The 13,801-nt window shown below is 45.7% G+C and overlaps 1 protein-coding gene across 3 annotated transcripts; it reads left to right on the top strand.

Moving 5' to 3' along the window:
- Window positions 1-218: 218 nt before the first annotated feature.
- Window positions 219-13,710, top strand: LOC118095022 (asialoglycoprotein receptor 1). Of its 3 annotated transcripts, none has more exons than XM_060281937.1 (9): window positions 219-425; window positions 1,960-2,054; window positions 5,472-5,594; window positions 6,587-6,682; window positions 7,957-8,028; window positions 8,905-8,997; window positions 10,729-10,877; window positions 11,664-11,770; window positions 13,448-13,710. In XM_060281937.1, exons 2-9 carry the CDS (start codon window positions 2,021-2,023, stop codon window positions 13,590-13,592), a joined length of 819 nt encoding a protein of 272 aa, XP_060137920.1. In that variant the 5' UTR covers window positions 219-425; window positions 1,960-2,020; the 3' UTR covers window positions 13,593-13,710. The 3 variants fall into 3 exon arrangements, with proteins under 3 accessions (XP_060137920.1, XP_060137919.1, XP_060137918.1); XM_060281936.1 differs by lacking the exon at window positions 219-425 and adding an exon at window positions 510-677 and having other exon boundaries at window positions 1,961-2,054; XM_060281935.1 differs by lacking the exon at window positions 219-425 and having other exon boundaries at window positions 1,679-2,054; window positions 13,448-13,709.
- The last annotated feature ends 91 nt before the right edge of the window (window positions 13,711-13,801 follow it).

Here is a 13,801-nt window from a genome sequence, read left to right as displayed (position 1 = left end):
TTTCAACAAGAAATCTGCACATGCTTGCAGTTTGGAGCATACAGGACAGGAAGGGGGGGGGGAGTTACAAAAGTTCTGTTTCTCTTGCCTGCATGGGTATAGTTCCGCTTTTTCTTTTTGCCTGCTTGAGAAGAGAGGTTCCTCATTTCGTATGCTGAAATAATCCTGTAGGAGATTTTATAGTCTTTCACGACGAAAGCAGCCCCCAGCGGCTTCCAGTCTTTTCAGATACATCTCACTGGAGCCCTACGCAGTAAAAAAATTGGACCTTCCTCGTTGAACCCGTGTCTGTCTTTAATTGACTGGGGGAAATCCTGCAACAGCACGGGGTTGGACTAGATGACCCCTGGGGTACCTCCCGGCTCTACACTTCAACTACCTTTGGGAGCCAATCCAAAGGGCTGCCTGTCGGTCCTTTTGAGGAGGTAATGATTCATTTGCCGGAGCTGTAGAAACATTGATTGGTTCAAAAAATCTGGACGCACTCGGGAGAAATGGATCGTTGTGTCCCCCCCCCCCATGCATCCAGCTCGAGAATTTATCTCCGCTTGTGGGTTTTCTGAAAAGGAAGTGGGGGGGGGAGCTGAGGCGCGACCTCCTGGGGAGGAAAGGTTGCAACATTTGGGATTTCTGAGTTTGGAGAAAAGCTTGGAGTGAAAGGGGACGTGAAAAGAGGTCTGTATATAACATTAATATGCTGGCCTTGCAAGGAAGCTGAATGTTGGCAGATTCAGGGCATCCTCAGCGCAGAGTCGAACTGTGGAACTCCCTGCCACAGGAGGCAGTGATGGCTTTAAAAGAGAATTAATGGAGGAGGAGAGGGCTATTGGTGGCTGCTAGCCAGAATGCCTATGCTCTGCGTCCGATGCTTCCGAATCCCAGTTGCTGGAAACCACAAGAAGGGAGAGCGGATCTTGTGTTCGAATTCTGCTTGTGGGTTTTCCCACGATGGGCATGCTGGTTGGCCACTGTGAGAACAGGATGCTGGACTAGGTGGGCCACTGGCCTGATCCTGCAGAGCTCTTCTCATGCTCTTAAGTTCTTAGGATGTTCTCCAGGCGACTCCTAGCAGGGTGGAAAATATCTGGGTCTGAAACCAATCCATTTGCCCATATTGGTAAATCAAACAGGAGCATTAACATTGCCGTCACTTTGGGGTGTTCTTTTCCCCACCAGGAAATAGTTCGTAGCTCAGTTTTGTTTTCTCTTTAGAGCAATAATTTGGAGTGTTAAATTTTGAGGTGTCGTCACCAACTGTAGGGTTCTGCACTAAACCAGCTTTCCCCCACCCCATTTGGAAATTCCAGTGTGTCGATATCAGAAAATTGTGGTCATCAATAGGCAATGTTTTGACTTAAACGTTAGCGCCAGGTTAGTGCAAATAAGCCAGAATTCGTGTCAAATTGAGACCTCAGGGTTTCCCCCCCCCCCCCCCCCGGCTGAAATAATGCTTTTCAAATGCAAAAAAATTAAAATTGATTGTGGGTTGCTAAGTCTGCTGAATCGCACCCTGGGCTATTTGGAAGCTAATTTCGATGAAATACATTTAATCTGAAGGCTGCAATTAGCACCCTACTTTTTCTTTTTGGGTGTTAAACCACCACCCCAAAGACTGGTGCCTGTTTATTTCGTTCATTTTTTTTTTTAAAAAAGGGGAGCCTGTGTTAATGATTGAGGATGTGTTTAATAATCTGTGTATTTTAAAAATCTGTGTTTCTGATGATGAGGAAATTCCCAATTTGAAGGCAGTGCTTTTGGACTTTGCTCTGCCAATATCTGGCCTAAATCAACTCACGGGCTCCTCTGGGAGAGAGCTGGACAGACCTCTGACTTCTGGGATCTATTGTATAAACTCAGATATATCCACTACTTTGAAAGCATTGGCATAGCCAGGATTTATGTTGCCGGGGGGCAGGATTTTTGCCTTCAAAATCCCACCCCGGTTCCTTCTGGTTCCAGGTTCTCGTGCCCTCTCTGAACCAGAGTGATCCAGCGTTGCCAAGCCACTAGATCCCCAAAAATGGAGGACAAGGAGGAGGACCTGAGCAGCGGAGGTAGGTGTCTCTCCCCATCCCCCATCTCCGTCTTTCACAAAGCCTCATCTTGTTTGTTTTAGCATATTTCTTACCCCGAATGCGCCCAGGCGATGGCTTCGGTCGAGGCGGCTGCCGCCGTTCCAGGCGCCACATAAAAACCCATTCCACTTCTGTAAGAAACCAATCTTTTAGTGCGGCGGCACCTTTGGAACTCCCCGCCTATTGATATCAGGTGGGAACTTGATCGGCGCCTGCTAAAAATATTATTATCCAGGGAAACCTACCCAGGACTTTAGAAAGTGGATGCAAGTTTTAATCTGTTTTCAAAAGTTTTAAATTCTTGTTGCTAATTTTTAATTTGCATTTTTTTAAAAAAAATCTTTTTGGTTTTTGTTTGTAAACCGCCTTGAGGTTTGTTTGTTTTTTTAAATCAAGCAGTTCCTAAATTCTATGAAATCAGTTGCTCAATCAATCCAGCCATTCGCTACAAGATCCCAGGGAGGGTTATAACAATGAAATTATTATTATTATTATTATTATTATTATTATTATTATTATTATTATTATTATTATTATCAGACTTGAGAGAGATCAGGGTTCAGTTGCTCCCCACTTGGCCTTGAAACTCACTGGGGGGGGAGGGTTTTAATAAGGAATGGGGAAAATTTATAATCTATCTTAAAAACCATTGTAAACAATTAAAATCGTAAGCAGGATTGGAATAACCCATGTCGTTTAATGGTGAACTTTAGACGTAATGAAGGTGTAAAACAGGCATGGCCGGTAGAAAATATCTTTGAAAATGAGATATTAACTCTGAAAAATGACATTTTTCTGAGGGCCCGTGCAGAAGAAGAATCATTCTGGAAGTTTGTGCCCAGACAGAAATTTCCAGAAATTTGAGAAGATGCAGTGAAATTTTACACTCATGTTTTGGTTCTACTTATTTGTGTGAATCTGCATTTTCATATTTAACAAATGACAAAGGAGTTTGTGCGGCGTACAGTATTGTGAGTGCTTTTATGGAACTCTCTCCCAAGAAATCTCTAAAAGTTTCTGTTGTCCCCCCGTAAGAAAAGTATTTGCGCAGTGCTCCCCCCAAAAAGGTTACCAAATCTGGTCACCCCCCTTTCTTTCTCCCTAAAAAAGCTCAACAACTTTGAGCCGAACCCCCCAAAATGGGGGTAGATCACTGCCAGATTTTAATTCTGAAAGTAGATCACAGTCTCTTGGAAGTTGGCCACCCCTGGTGTAAAAGATTTGGATTATTATAAAAAATGCAGGAGGAAAGGGCTAATTGAAGGCAGCCCTGTTTAGGGAAGCTTTTAATGTTTAATAGATTATTGTGTTTTAATATTCTGTTGGAAGCTGCCCAGAGTGGCTGGGGAAACCCAGCCAGATGGGTGGGGTATAAATAATAATAATAATAATAATAATAATAATAATAATAATAATAATAATAAATAACAAAAGGACCCACAAAGGGGAGGAGGGAAGCCCAGGAGATTCTGTGGAATCTTGTTTCTATACTGCATGTACATATGCCATTGCAAAATTTCAATCTGAAAAACTCAAATAAATTTTCAAAAAGAAAGAAAGGAAAGAAACTCGCTTGGGGGTGATATGAGAGAGTCCCTGCTTCTCTCATCAGCCTAACCTTCGGCACGAGTCGAACTTTTAAAGGTCACTTGTAACAACATGGAATATGATTTTAAAATTGGACTGTTACGCATACTGTATAGGATTCTATAGACGTGCATGAATAAGGATAAAATAATGGAACCAGGAGGGGGAGTGGAGGGAAGTCAATTAAGATGTATGAGTTAAATTTTTGATTATGATGTTCTTTTTGGTTCCCCCCCCTTATTATAAAATTAATAAATTGTATCCCCCCAAAAAATCACAGCTGCTTCATTCCTCTCTTAGGAAGAACTTCCTGACAGTAAGAGCTGTTCGGCAGTGGAATTTGCTACCAAGGAGTGTGGTGGAGTCTCCTTCTTTGGAGGTCTTTAAGCGGAGGCTTGACAGGCATATGTCAAGAATGCTTTGATGGTGTTTCCTGCTTGGCAGGGGGTTGGACTGGATGGCCCTTGTGGTCTCTTCCAACTCTATGATTCTATGATTCTTATTCTTGCTGTGAAGCCAGCGCCTAAGCCATTGTTCGGCTTAGTGTTACATCCAAACCCGTGTTTAGTACCTCTCCCGGAATAAACCACAAACTGTAAATAAGACTTTATACCACTCATGGTTTTTTTTAAGAGTGGAAAATCGCAAGCCTGAGTTCTCATGTAACACTAAGGCAAATCATAGTTTAGCTTCTGCAAGCAGTAGGAGAAGGGCAAGCGGCTGCAGTTTTAGCTCCTTGCAAAAAATAAAATAAACCCGTGTGTGTGTCCCACTTTTTAGCTGTGATGCCTGGAGTTCTCTTCCATCCCTACAATTCTATGATTTTAACCTCAAAACAGGTGCAAAAACAGCATACAGTATATATATATATATATATTACAGGTTAACAATATATATATATATATTACAGGTTAATATAAAAAGAAGAAAACCAGTTCCATCTATAAACCAATTCCGTATATAATAACAACACCGACATTCAGAAACAATGGAAGATTTCGTTTCAGTACTGGGATAAAGACCCCATCTTCAAAGCTTCGTTGGCAAAGATGCAGGGCTCTCCTTCTGCGTGGGACCTTAGACTGAGGCTGGATCTACACTGTTCTGTAAAAAACGCTTTAAAAAAAACTATTGTGGCTCTCAATGCAATTTCCCATTGACATCGCTGCACTATAGCGCCCTCTGCTGCCACATTGAGGAGCCTGTCATTTACAATTCCAATGACAGGCTCCTCAACACACTGGGGAGTCACCAAAAGTTAACCCTTTAGGGTCAGAGGACAGCTCTTTTTTGCGGCTGAGCTAAACGCTGTCCAAAAGCAAGAGCGCTGCCTATAACGCATTGTTAATGTTTTAACTGACCGGTGTAGATTAGCTCAGAGTTTGGATGGTCACCTCTCAGGGATTCTTCAGCTGCAATTCCTGTGTGGCCTGGGGTTGGTCTAGATGACCCTTGGGGGACCCTTCCAACTCTGAAATACTAGGACAGGGGTCAGCAAACGTTTTCAGCAGGGGGCTGGTCCACTGTCCCTCAGACCTTGCAGGGGGGCGGTCTATATTTCGGAAGGAAAAAAAAATGAACGAATTCCTATGCGCCACAAATAATCCAGAGATGCATTTTAAATCAAAGGACACATTCTACTCATGTAAAAACATGCTGATTCCCGGACCATCCGTGGGCCGGATTGAGAAGGCGATTGGGCCACATCCGGCCCCCGGGCCTTAGTTTGCCAACCCATGTTTTACAAGAGTGCAAGCAGGCAAGGTGGGAAGACAGTAAAAGGGTGAAAAGGCTTCTTAATCCCTGCAGGATTCGGCCTGCGCCCCTCGGACTCCTGGGGACAGCGTGTCTGCCCTGGCCACCGCCTGGTGTTCGTCTTGCTGGGACTCGTCTGCATCTTCACCATTGCTGTCGCCGTGTTCGGCTTAACGGGTGAGTGGCTCGGCGGGTGAGATGTTGAGCTCCCTTGGGTGCGGGTGTGGCAAAGAGGGAAGCAAAAACAAAACAAAACAGGGTGGGACCCCCCGTGCGACAGCCAGTTGTCGAGTCCACAATTGTGCGAGGATACGGAAAGGTGTTGGTGCTGACCTTGAAAGCCCTAAACGGCCCCGGTCCAGTATACCTGAAGGAGCATCTCCACCCCCATCGTTCTGCCCTGACACTGAGGTCCAGCGCCAAGGGCCTTCTGGCAGTTCCCTCCCTGCGAGAAGTGAGGTTACAGGGAACCAGGCAGAGGGCCTTCTCGGTGGTGGCACCTGCCCTGTGGAACGCCCTCCCATCAGATGTCAAGGAAATAAACAACTCTCTGACTTTTAGAAGGCATCTGAAGGCAGCCCTGTTTAGGGAAGTTTTTAATGTTTGATGTTTTATTGTGTATTTTGTTGGAAGCCGCCCAGAGTGGCTGGGGAAACCCAGCCAGATAGGCGGGATATTAATAATAATAATAATAATAATAATAATAATAATAATAATAATAATAATAACAGGCACAACAACAGAATGCCTAGCCGCGCTTTTTCAATAACAAGAATACAAAGCTGAAAACAAATGAACGGCAGCTAAAATATTATGTTCACATGGTCTAGTCTTTCCCCTGCCCACCCCCCAAATATTTCTGAAGAGGGTCTCTTCCCCAGTCTTCAGAGAGTAGCTGGAAGTGGGGAGGCAGAAAAAGGTCCTCCTTTCCTTCCACTCTGCAGTTTTAATCTGAAATATTAGGTGCACTATCTTGCCCAGAGCTCAGAAACTGATCGCTCTGGATGAAATTCCCTGTCGTAAAAAGCGCCTAGAACGATTACGATTTGGAATTGTATCGCCGTGACTCACATTGGATTGTTATTAATGAAAAATTAATTAAAAATATATTTAAAAAGCCAAAGGCGCCTAGAAGAATGGGAGTTTCGAATGCTGCTCCCTCTCCCCAGGTCGGAAATCTGTCGACGAATTGAGAGGGATGGAGGAGACTTTGAAGGGCGTCAACCGCACAGTCTCGGCGGAGCTGGCCGATCTGAAAAAAAAGGGTGAGTCCAGGAAACAGGTCTTCTTTCCAAGCGTATTCCACCAAATAACCCTCCAAGTTTCCAAGTTTAAAGCTTGAACTTAAAATTATTGCTGTTTTAGGGGTTGTCTGGAACGGATCAATCTGTTTCGCATTACTTTCTGTGGGAAAGCGCGCCTTGGTTTCGGGAACTCTTTGGTTTCGTAACGGACTTCCGGAACGGATTAAGTCCGAGAACCAAGATACCGCTGTATATAGAAAGGAGCAAACCCGTGATATTTTAGGGAGCAGGCTAGCAGGCGGGGCCCATGACTTACATCCTGGGAGCCTACACAACGCAAAACCCTGTTGCTGCAGGTAGCTTTTGTTTTATTTGTTTTTCATCTTTCCGGAGCCTCCGCGAGGAAAAGGGAAAGGGGCTGAGGGAGGAGGAGAGGGCTGACTGGGTGGCTGGGCAACCTTCATGGTAACAGATTGATCCGTTCCAGACAACCCCTAAAACAGCAATAACATGACAAAGCCGCTTCTGGCGAACCAGAGCAGCCACACGGAAACACCGTTTACTTTCCCGCCAGAGCGGTACCTATTTATCTATTTATCAGATTGACTTTAGGGCAGGGGTTTCCAACAAAATTTTCTCGAGGACCCCTCATCGAGCCGCTATTGTGACAAGGACCCCCATTTTTATAAGAGTCCAGGGAGGAGGGAGGGGAATGGAGAAGACAGGGTACCTGCGCAGTAGCGCACAAATGAAGCCGACGCGCGCAAAGCATCTTGGGGAGGTGAGCGTTAGTAGAATGCGCGCGCTGCCTCTTTGCAAAACAGTAGTGTTTGTAAAGCGCCACCTAACGGCATACAGCAGAACTACTGCCTCTATCTAATTCTAGTTTTGCGCTAGACTCTGCTCATGCAGGAAGCGGCCAAAACAAAAAATCTGTTATCATACGAAATATATTTAATATATTTTTTATTCTAATAGCATCTTGCGGACCCCCCTGGGGGTCCGCGGACCACCTGTTGGGAACCACTGCTTTAGGGAGCAGGCTAGCAGGCGGGGCCCATGACTTACATCCTAGGAGCCTACACAACACAAAACACTGTTGCTGTATGTAGGTTTTATTTTATTTGGTTTTTATCTTATATTTTGGAAATGTACATCCAGTTTTTTTATTCAACTTTTTTGGGGACCCCCCAAGAGAGTGGGGCCCTAAGCTATAGCTTGTTTAGCTTATACGTAAATCCGGCATTGTCCCCAAACCATTTTCCCCCGACCTCACCTCTTTCTGCTGGTTCTAGAGGCAGAGGATTTGAAACAGCTGGTGAAGATTGAACATATGTTGCAAAACCTGACCGAGGAGGCGAAGGAAGGTGGGTCCGCGCAGAAGCAGATGTGAGACAGATGTGAGGTTCCCCCCCCCCCCGTGTGAGGGGAGGTGCTGGTTGCAGCTGGATTTAGAGCAGGCTGTATCCTATCAAGAAGGATAGCCTACTGACAATCTGGAACGTGTCCAGAAGAGGGCAACCAAAATGGTCAAAGGCCTGGAAACGATGCCTTATGAGGAACAGTTTAGGGAGCTGGGTATGTTTAGCCTGGAGAAGAGAAGGTTAAGGGGTGATATAATAGCCATGTTCAAATATATGAAATGATGTCATACAGAGGAGGGAGAAAGGTTGTTTTCTGCTGCTCCAGAGAAGCGGACACAGAGCAATGGATTCAAACTACAAGAAAGAAGATTCCACCTAAACATTAGGAAGAACATCCTGACAGTAAGAGCTGTTCGGCAGTGGAATTTGCTGCCAAGGAGTGTGGTGGAGTCTCCTTCTTTGGAGGTCTTTAAGCGGAGGCTTGACAGCCATCTGTCAGAAATGCTTTGATGGTGTTTCCTGCTTGGCAGGGGGTTGGACTGGATGGCCTCTTGTGGTCTCTTCCAACTCTATGATTCTATGATTCTAATTTATATCCCTCATTTTCCTATGCCCGAGGTAGACATTGCCTACAAAAAGTATATGTAATACGAAAAGCTAAAAACACCTAGGAGATAATGGTTAAAAAGCAATTAAGCCATAACAGAATGAAAACGGCGTGAGAAAACAGATCTATTAAACTACAGGTAACAAAAACAGCATAGCCCTCTTAAAAAGCCCTTTGCTTAGAAAACGGTCAGTCCTTGAAGATTTATTGAGGGAGGGGGTCTCAAGGAGAATCATATTGAATGACCCTCATTTCCCTTTCGCCTGATCCAGTGAAGACCCACTTCCAGGAGCAGATCTCTAAACTGCGGACCAGCATGCGGACCCACAATTGCGAAGTGGAGAGCATTAAAAGCAACAAGACAGGTCAGGAATTAATTGGGGAGCAGCACTCAAGCGTCTGCTTGGAGAAGGGGGGGTATAACTGTGGAAAGGTAGCTCATGCAATAATTCTCAACGTCTCCAGGTCATAAAGTGTGCATTTCTGTGTATTTATATTGCAAATTGCCCTGTCATCCTCGGATGAAGGGCGGTACGAAATAATAATAATAATAATAATAATAATAATAATAATAATAATAATAATAGGAAGTAGCTTCTTCAGTGGATTAGAGCATATATTGGGGAACCTGTCTTGCAAATACTCCAAATGACCTAGTTCTCTGTCCAGTTCTGGGCAGCACAATTTAAAAAGGAGATGGACAAAATGGATGGTGTGCAGAGGAGGGAGACTAAGATGATCAAGGGTCTGGAAACCAAGCCTGATGAGGAACGGTTGAGGGAGCTGGGGATGTTTAGCCTGGAAAAGAGGAGACTGAGAGGAGATAGGATAGGCACCTTTTAAATATCTCAAGGTCTGCCCCCCTGGAGCAAGCTTGGATTCTCCTGCTCTGGTGGGCAAGACCCGAACCCATGGCTTCAAGTGACAAGAAAGGAGATTCCGACTAAACATCAGGAAGGACTTCCTTACATTTAGAGCTGTTCGACAGTGGAACGGTCTCCCTCTCCTTCCTTGGTGGTCATTTTAAGCGATTCTGTCAGGGATGCTGTAGCTGAGATTCTTACATTGCAGAGGGGGGTTGGACTAGATGAGCCTTGGGGTCCCTTCCAACTACAGTGGTACCTTGGTTCCCAAACACAGAAAACCCGGGAGTAAGTGTTCCGGTTTTCAAACCTTTTCCGGAAGCCGAACGTCCAATGCGGCTGTCGGCTATTGTTTCCGGGGCGCCTGCACCAATCAGAAGCTGGTTTTTGAACATTTTGGAAGTCAAACGGACTTCCGGAATGGATTAAGTTCAAGAACAAAAGTACCACTGTATTTGGCGCTTTTGTTTTTGCTATTTATTTTGCATTTTTGTTTTTGAGGCTTCTTTGGTTAACGTGTTTTTGTGACTGTGTGGAACCCAGTTCAGCTCCCCCCGATGATTGTGTGACTGCGGAAATGGATAAAAAAGCCCCCCCCCCCCCAGCAAAACAAGGACTATGATCAGTGCAGCTAAGAATTTATTTATTTTTTATTTTTATCATCTACAATACTGTTCTATTTATTTTATAGTACAGTACATTGATTACTGCTTTCATTTTATGGATCCATGATCTCGTTAGATAGTAAAATTCATGTTAAATTGCTGTCTTAGGGGTTGTTTTTAAAAGTCTGGAACGGATAAATCTGTTTTGCATGACTTTCTATGGGAAAGCGCGCCTCGCTTTTGGAACGCTTTGGTTTTGGAATGGACTTCCGGAACGGATTAAGTTCGAGAACCAAGGGACTATTGCAGGCATCCCCAAACTTCGGCCCTCCAGATGTTTTGGACTATAATTCCCATCTTCCCCAACCACTGGTCCTGTTAGCTAGGGATCATGGGAGTTGTAGGCCAAAACATCTGGAAGGCTGCAGTTTGGGGATGCCTGGACTATTGTATACGATTTCATGGTTCTGTGAAGTTTTTACCAGCTATCCCACAGGGGGAACCACAGAAGGAATATCTTGCAAATACTCAGAGTGATCTTCGCCAGCCGACTCTTTTTCGTAAGGCAGTGTGCGGATCAGAGTTTGACCTCTCTGTCATTCTTTACCCCCCCCCAAAAAAAAAACAGTGGGAAGCCACTGTTGCCTCAAAGGTTGGCTCCCATTTAAGAGCAGCTGCTACTGGCTCTCCAAAACGGACAAGTCTTGGGACGAAGCCAAGCTCGACTGCGAAGATAAAGACGCCCACCTGGTCATCATCACCAGCTACCTGGAGCAGGTAGGTTGGCCTGAGAGATGCGGGGAACTGTAGGCGGGGGAAACACCTTTGAAGGTGACCTGGAAACTGCAACTAATCCAGAATGCGGCAGCTAGACTGGTGACTGGGAGTGGCCGCCGAGACCATATAAGACCTCCATTGGCTCCCAGGACGTTTCCGAGCACAATTCAAAGTGTTGCTGCTCACCTTGAAAGCCCTAAACGGCCTCGGCCCAGTAGACCTGAAGGAGCGTCTCCTCCCCCATTGTTCAGCCCGGACACAGAGGTCCAGCTCCGAGGGTCTTCTAGCGGTTCTCTCCCTGCGAGAAGTGAGGTTACAGGGAACCAGGCAGAGGGCCTTCTCGGTGGTGGCGCCTGCCCTGTGGAACGCCCTCCCACCAGATGTCAAGGAAACAAGCAACTATCTGACTTTTTAGAAGACATCTGAAGGCAGCCGTTTTTAATGTTGGAAATTTTATTGTGTTTTCTGTTGGGAGCTGGCCAGAATGGCTGGGGAAACCAAGCCAAATGGGCGGGGTATAAATAAGAAATAATAATAATAATAATAATAATAATAATAATAATAATAATAATAATTGCTGCTGCATTGGGACAAACAGCAAACCGTGGAAAATGCAACGGATGTTTGTTCCGATCCAATGCTAAATCAATGGGGTTTTCCTGGGAAGCACAGAAGGAACTATGTACGAGCCCTAAGAAATGCATTTAATAACGCCAACTAAAACCGCGATATGCCCCCAGTGACACCATTTTTTTCTTCTGCCCTGCCTCCTCTCTCTCTCGCCAGCAATTTGTGGCCCAGCTCACGAAACCCCGGAACACCTGGATCGGCTTGTCCATGGCTAGCGGCGTCTGGAAGTGGGTGGACGGGACGGCCTACACCATCCGCAGAATGTGAGTTTGACCCCTTGCCCTTCTGGTGCCCAGTGCCCCTCCGAGCCCCAAAACTCGCAGGATGCTCTGGCAAAACCATAGAGCGGCAGCCTCGCGACGCCCTAGACTGCCAGTTTTCTCGGGGACGTTCCACGGCAGGTGGCCTTGCTTGCCTGAAGCTTCGCCCTTCGAAGGGCAGTTGCCCAAAGTGGGGTGGTACTATCGCCAAACACATCACTTCTGGTCCATGGGCCACCCTAGCCTCTAGAACAGGGGGTTCCCAAACTAAGGCCCGGGGGCCGGATGCGGCCCAATCGTCTTCTAAAGCTGGCCCGTGGACGGTCCGGGAATCAGCATGTTTTTACATGAGTAGAATGTGTTCTTTTATTTAAAGTGCATCTCTGGGTTATTTGTGGGGCATAGGAATTCATTCATCCCCCCCCCAAAATATAGTCCGGCCCCCCACAAGTTCTGAGGGATAGTGGACCGGCCCCCTGCTGAAAAAGTTTGCTGACAAAATTTGCACCCTGGGCTTTTTAGACTTTTCTATGGCTTAATTGCTTTTTAACCATTATCTCTTAGGTGTTTTTAGCTTTTCATATTACATATACTTTTTGTGGGCAATGACTGCCTCGGGCATAGGAAAATAAGGGATATAAATTAGAATCATAGATTCGTAGAGTTGGAAGAGACCCCAAGGGCCATCCAGTCCAACCCCCTGCCAAGCAGGAAACACCACCAAAGCATTCTTGACATATGCCTGTCAAGTCTCTGCTTAAAGACCTCCAAAGAAGGAGACTCCACCGCACTCCTTGGCAGCAAATTCCACTGCCGAACAGCTCTTACTGCCAGGAAGTTCTTCCTAATGTTGAGGTGGAATCTTCTTTCTTGTAGCTTGAATCCATTGCTCCGTGTCCACTTCTCTGGAGCAGCAGAAAACAACCTTTCTCCCTCCTCTATATGACACCCTTTTATGGATGTTATCAGTGTCAGTCCTTTTCCCGTGGTTAAGGGCACGGAGAGCCCACACGCAGTGTCCTTTTGTAAGGTTCCATGTGCTGGGTATATAATTCAAGAGGATATTTTGCTTTGTAAATGTGAGGTTCTTCTGTACCGTCCTGTTGATGGTTTCAGTTCCCTCCTGCCAGAAATCTTTCAATATAGGACAATGAAAAAACATACGTTTTAGAGAAGCAATATCCCTATTGCATCTCCAGCAGTTCAATACCTTAGACAGCCCTTTTTTTAAAAAACAAACGTACAGTGGTGCCTCGCAAGACGAATTTAATTCATTCCACGAGTCAATTTGTTTTGCGAAAAATTCGTCTTGCACATCGCGGTTTCCCATAGGAATGCATTGAAATTTCTTTTTTTTTTTTTTGCCCACAGGAACACATTAATTAAATTTCAATGCATTCCTATGGGAAACCGAGATTCGCAAGATGAATTTTTCGCAAAATGAATTCGTCTTGCGAGTCACCATCGGATCACAAGACGCATTCGTCTTGCGAAAAATTCTTCTTGCAGGGCTTTCGTCTTGCGAGGTACCACTGTGATGGGGTCCAGTATATTCCAAATATTATTTTTTGTTGCATGTGGCTCTCTGATCTGATCTGAACCTTCGCGGGAGCATTGAAAATGTGCAGCGGTTTTGCTCAGGGTGCCACTTTTCCTTCCTTCCTCTCGCTCTCGTTGCAGAGACTGGCGGCCCGGGGAACCAGACAACTTCTCCATCCAGATGCCGTACCACCCGGCCCACTGCGCTCACCTCTACCGCGACGGGCTTTGGAGTGACGAGAGCTGCAGCCGCCGCTACAACTGGGTGTGCGAGATGAACGGCTGAGTCGCCGGGACGAAGAGCGAGCCAGCATGGAGCCCACGGGCGTGCCAGGCCGCTCGGCCTCTTCCAAAGCAAATAAAGAGAAACATTTCACAAAGAAAGGGGGCGCACCTTGTCATCATTGTCTATTTCCGGAACGTTTTCCTTTCTCGTGGTTTCTACCGATAACTTTATTGCTTTGTCCTTATGGCAAACTGCGTTGACTTTGAAGT

Source organism: Zootoca vivipara, chromosome 13 (assembly GCF_963506605.1).
Source record: "Zootoca vivipara chromosome 13, rZooViv1.1, whole genome shotgun sequence".
Taxonomy (NCBI): domain Eukaryota; kingdom Metazoa; phylum Chordata; class Lepidosauria; order Squamata; family Lacertidae; genus Zootoca; species Zootoca vivipara.
This window is presented reverse-complemented; position numbering and strand designations above follow the sequence as displayed.

Excerpts from the sequence above, each read along its gene's own strand:
- LOC118095022 (XM_060281937.1), top strand. The coding sequence starts at position 2,021 with ATGGAGGACAAGGAGGAGGACCTGAGCAGCGGAG. Across the intron at positions 6,683-7,956 it reads GGCCGATCTGAAAAAAAAGG|AGGCAGAGGATTTGAAACAG; the intron begins GTGAGTCCAGGA and ends TGCTGGTTCTAG. Across the intron at positions 8,029-8,904 it reads GACCGAGGAGGCGAAGGAAG|TGAAGACCCACTTCCAGGAG; the intron begins GTGGGTCCGCGC and ends CGCCTGATCCAG.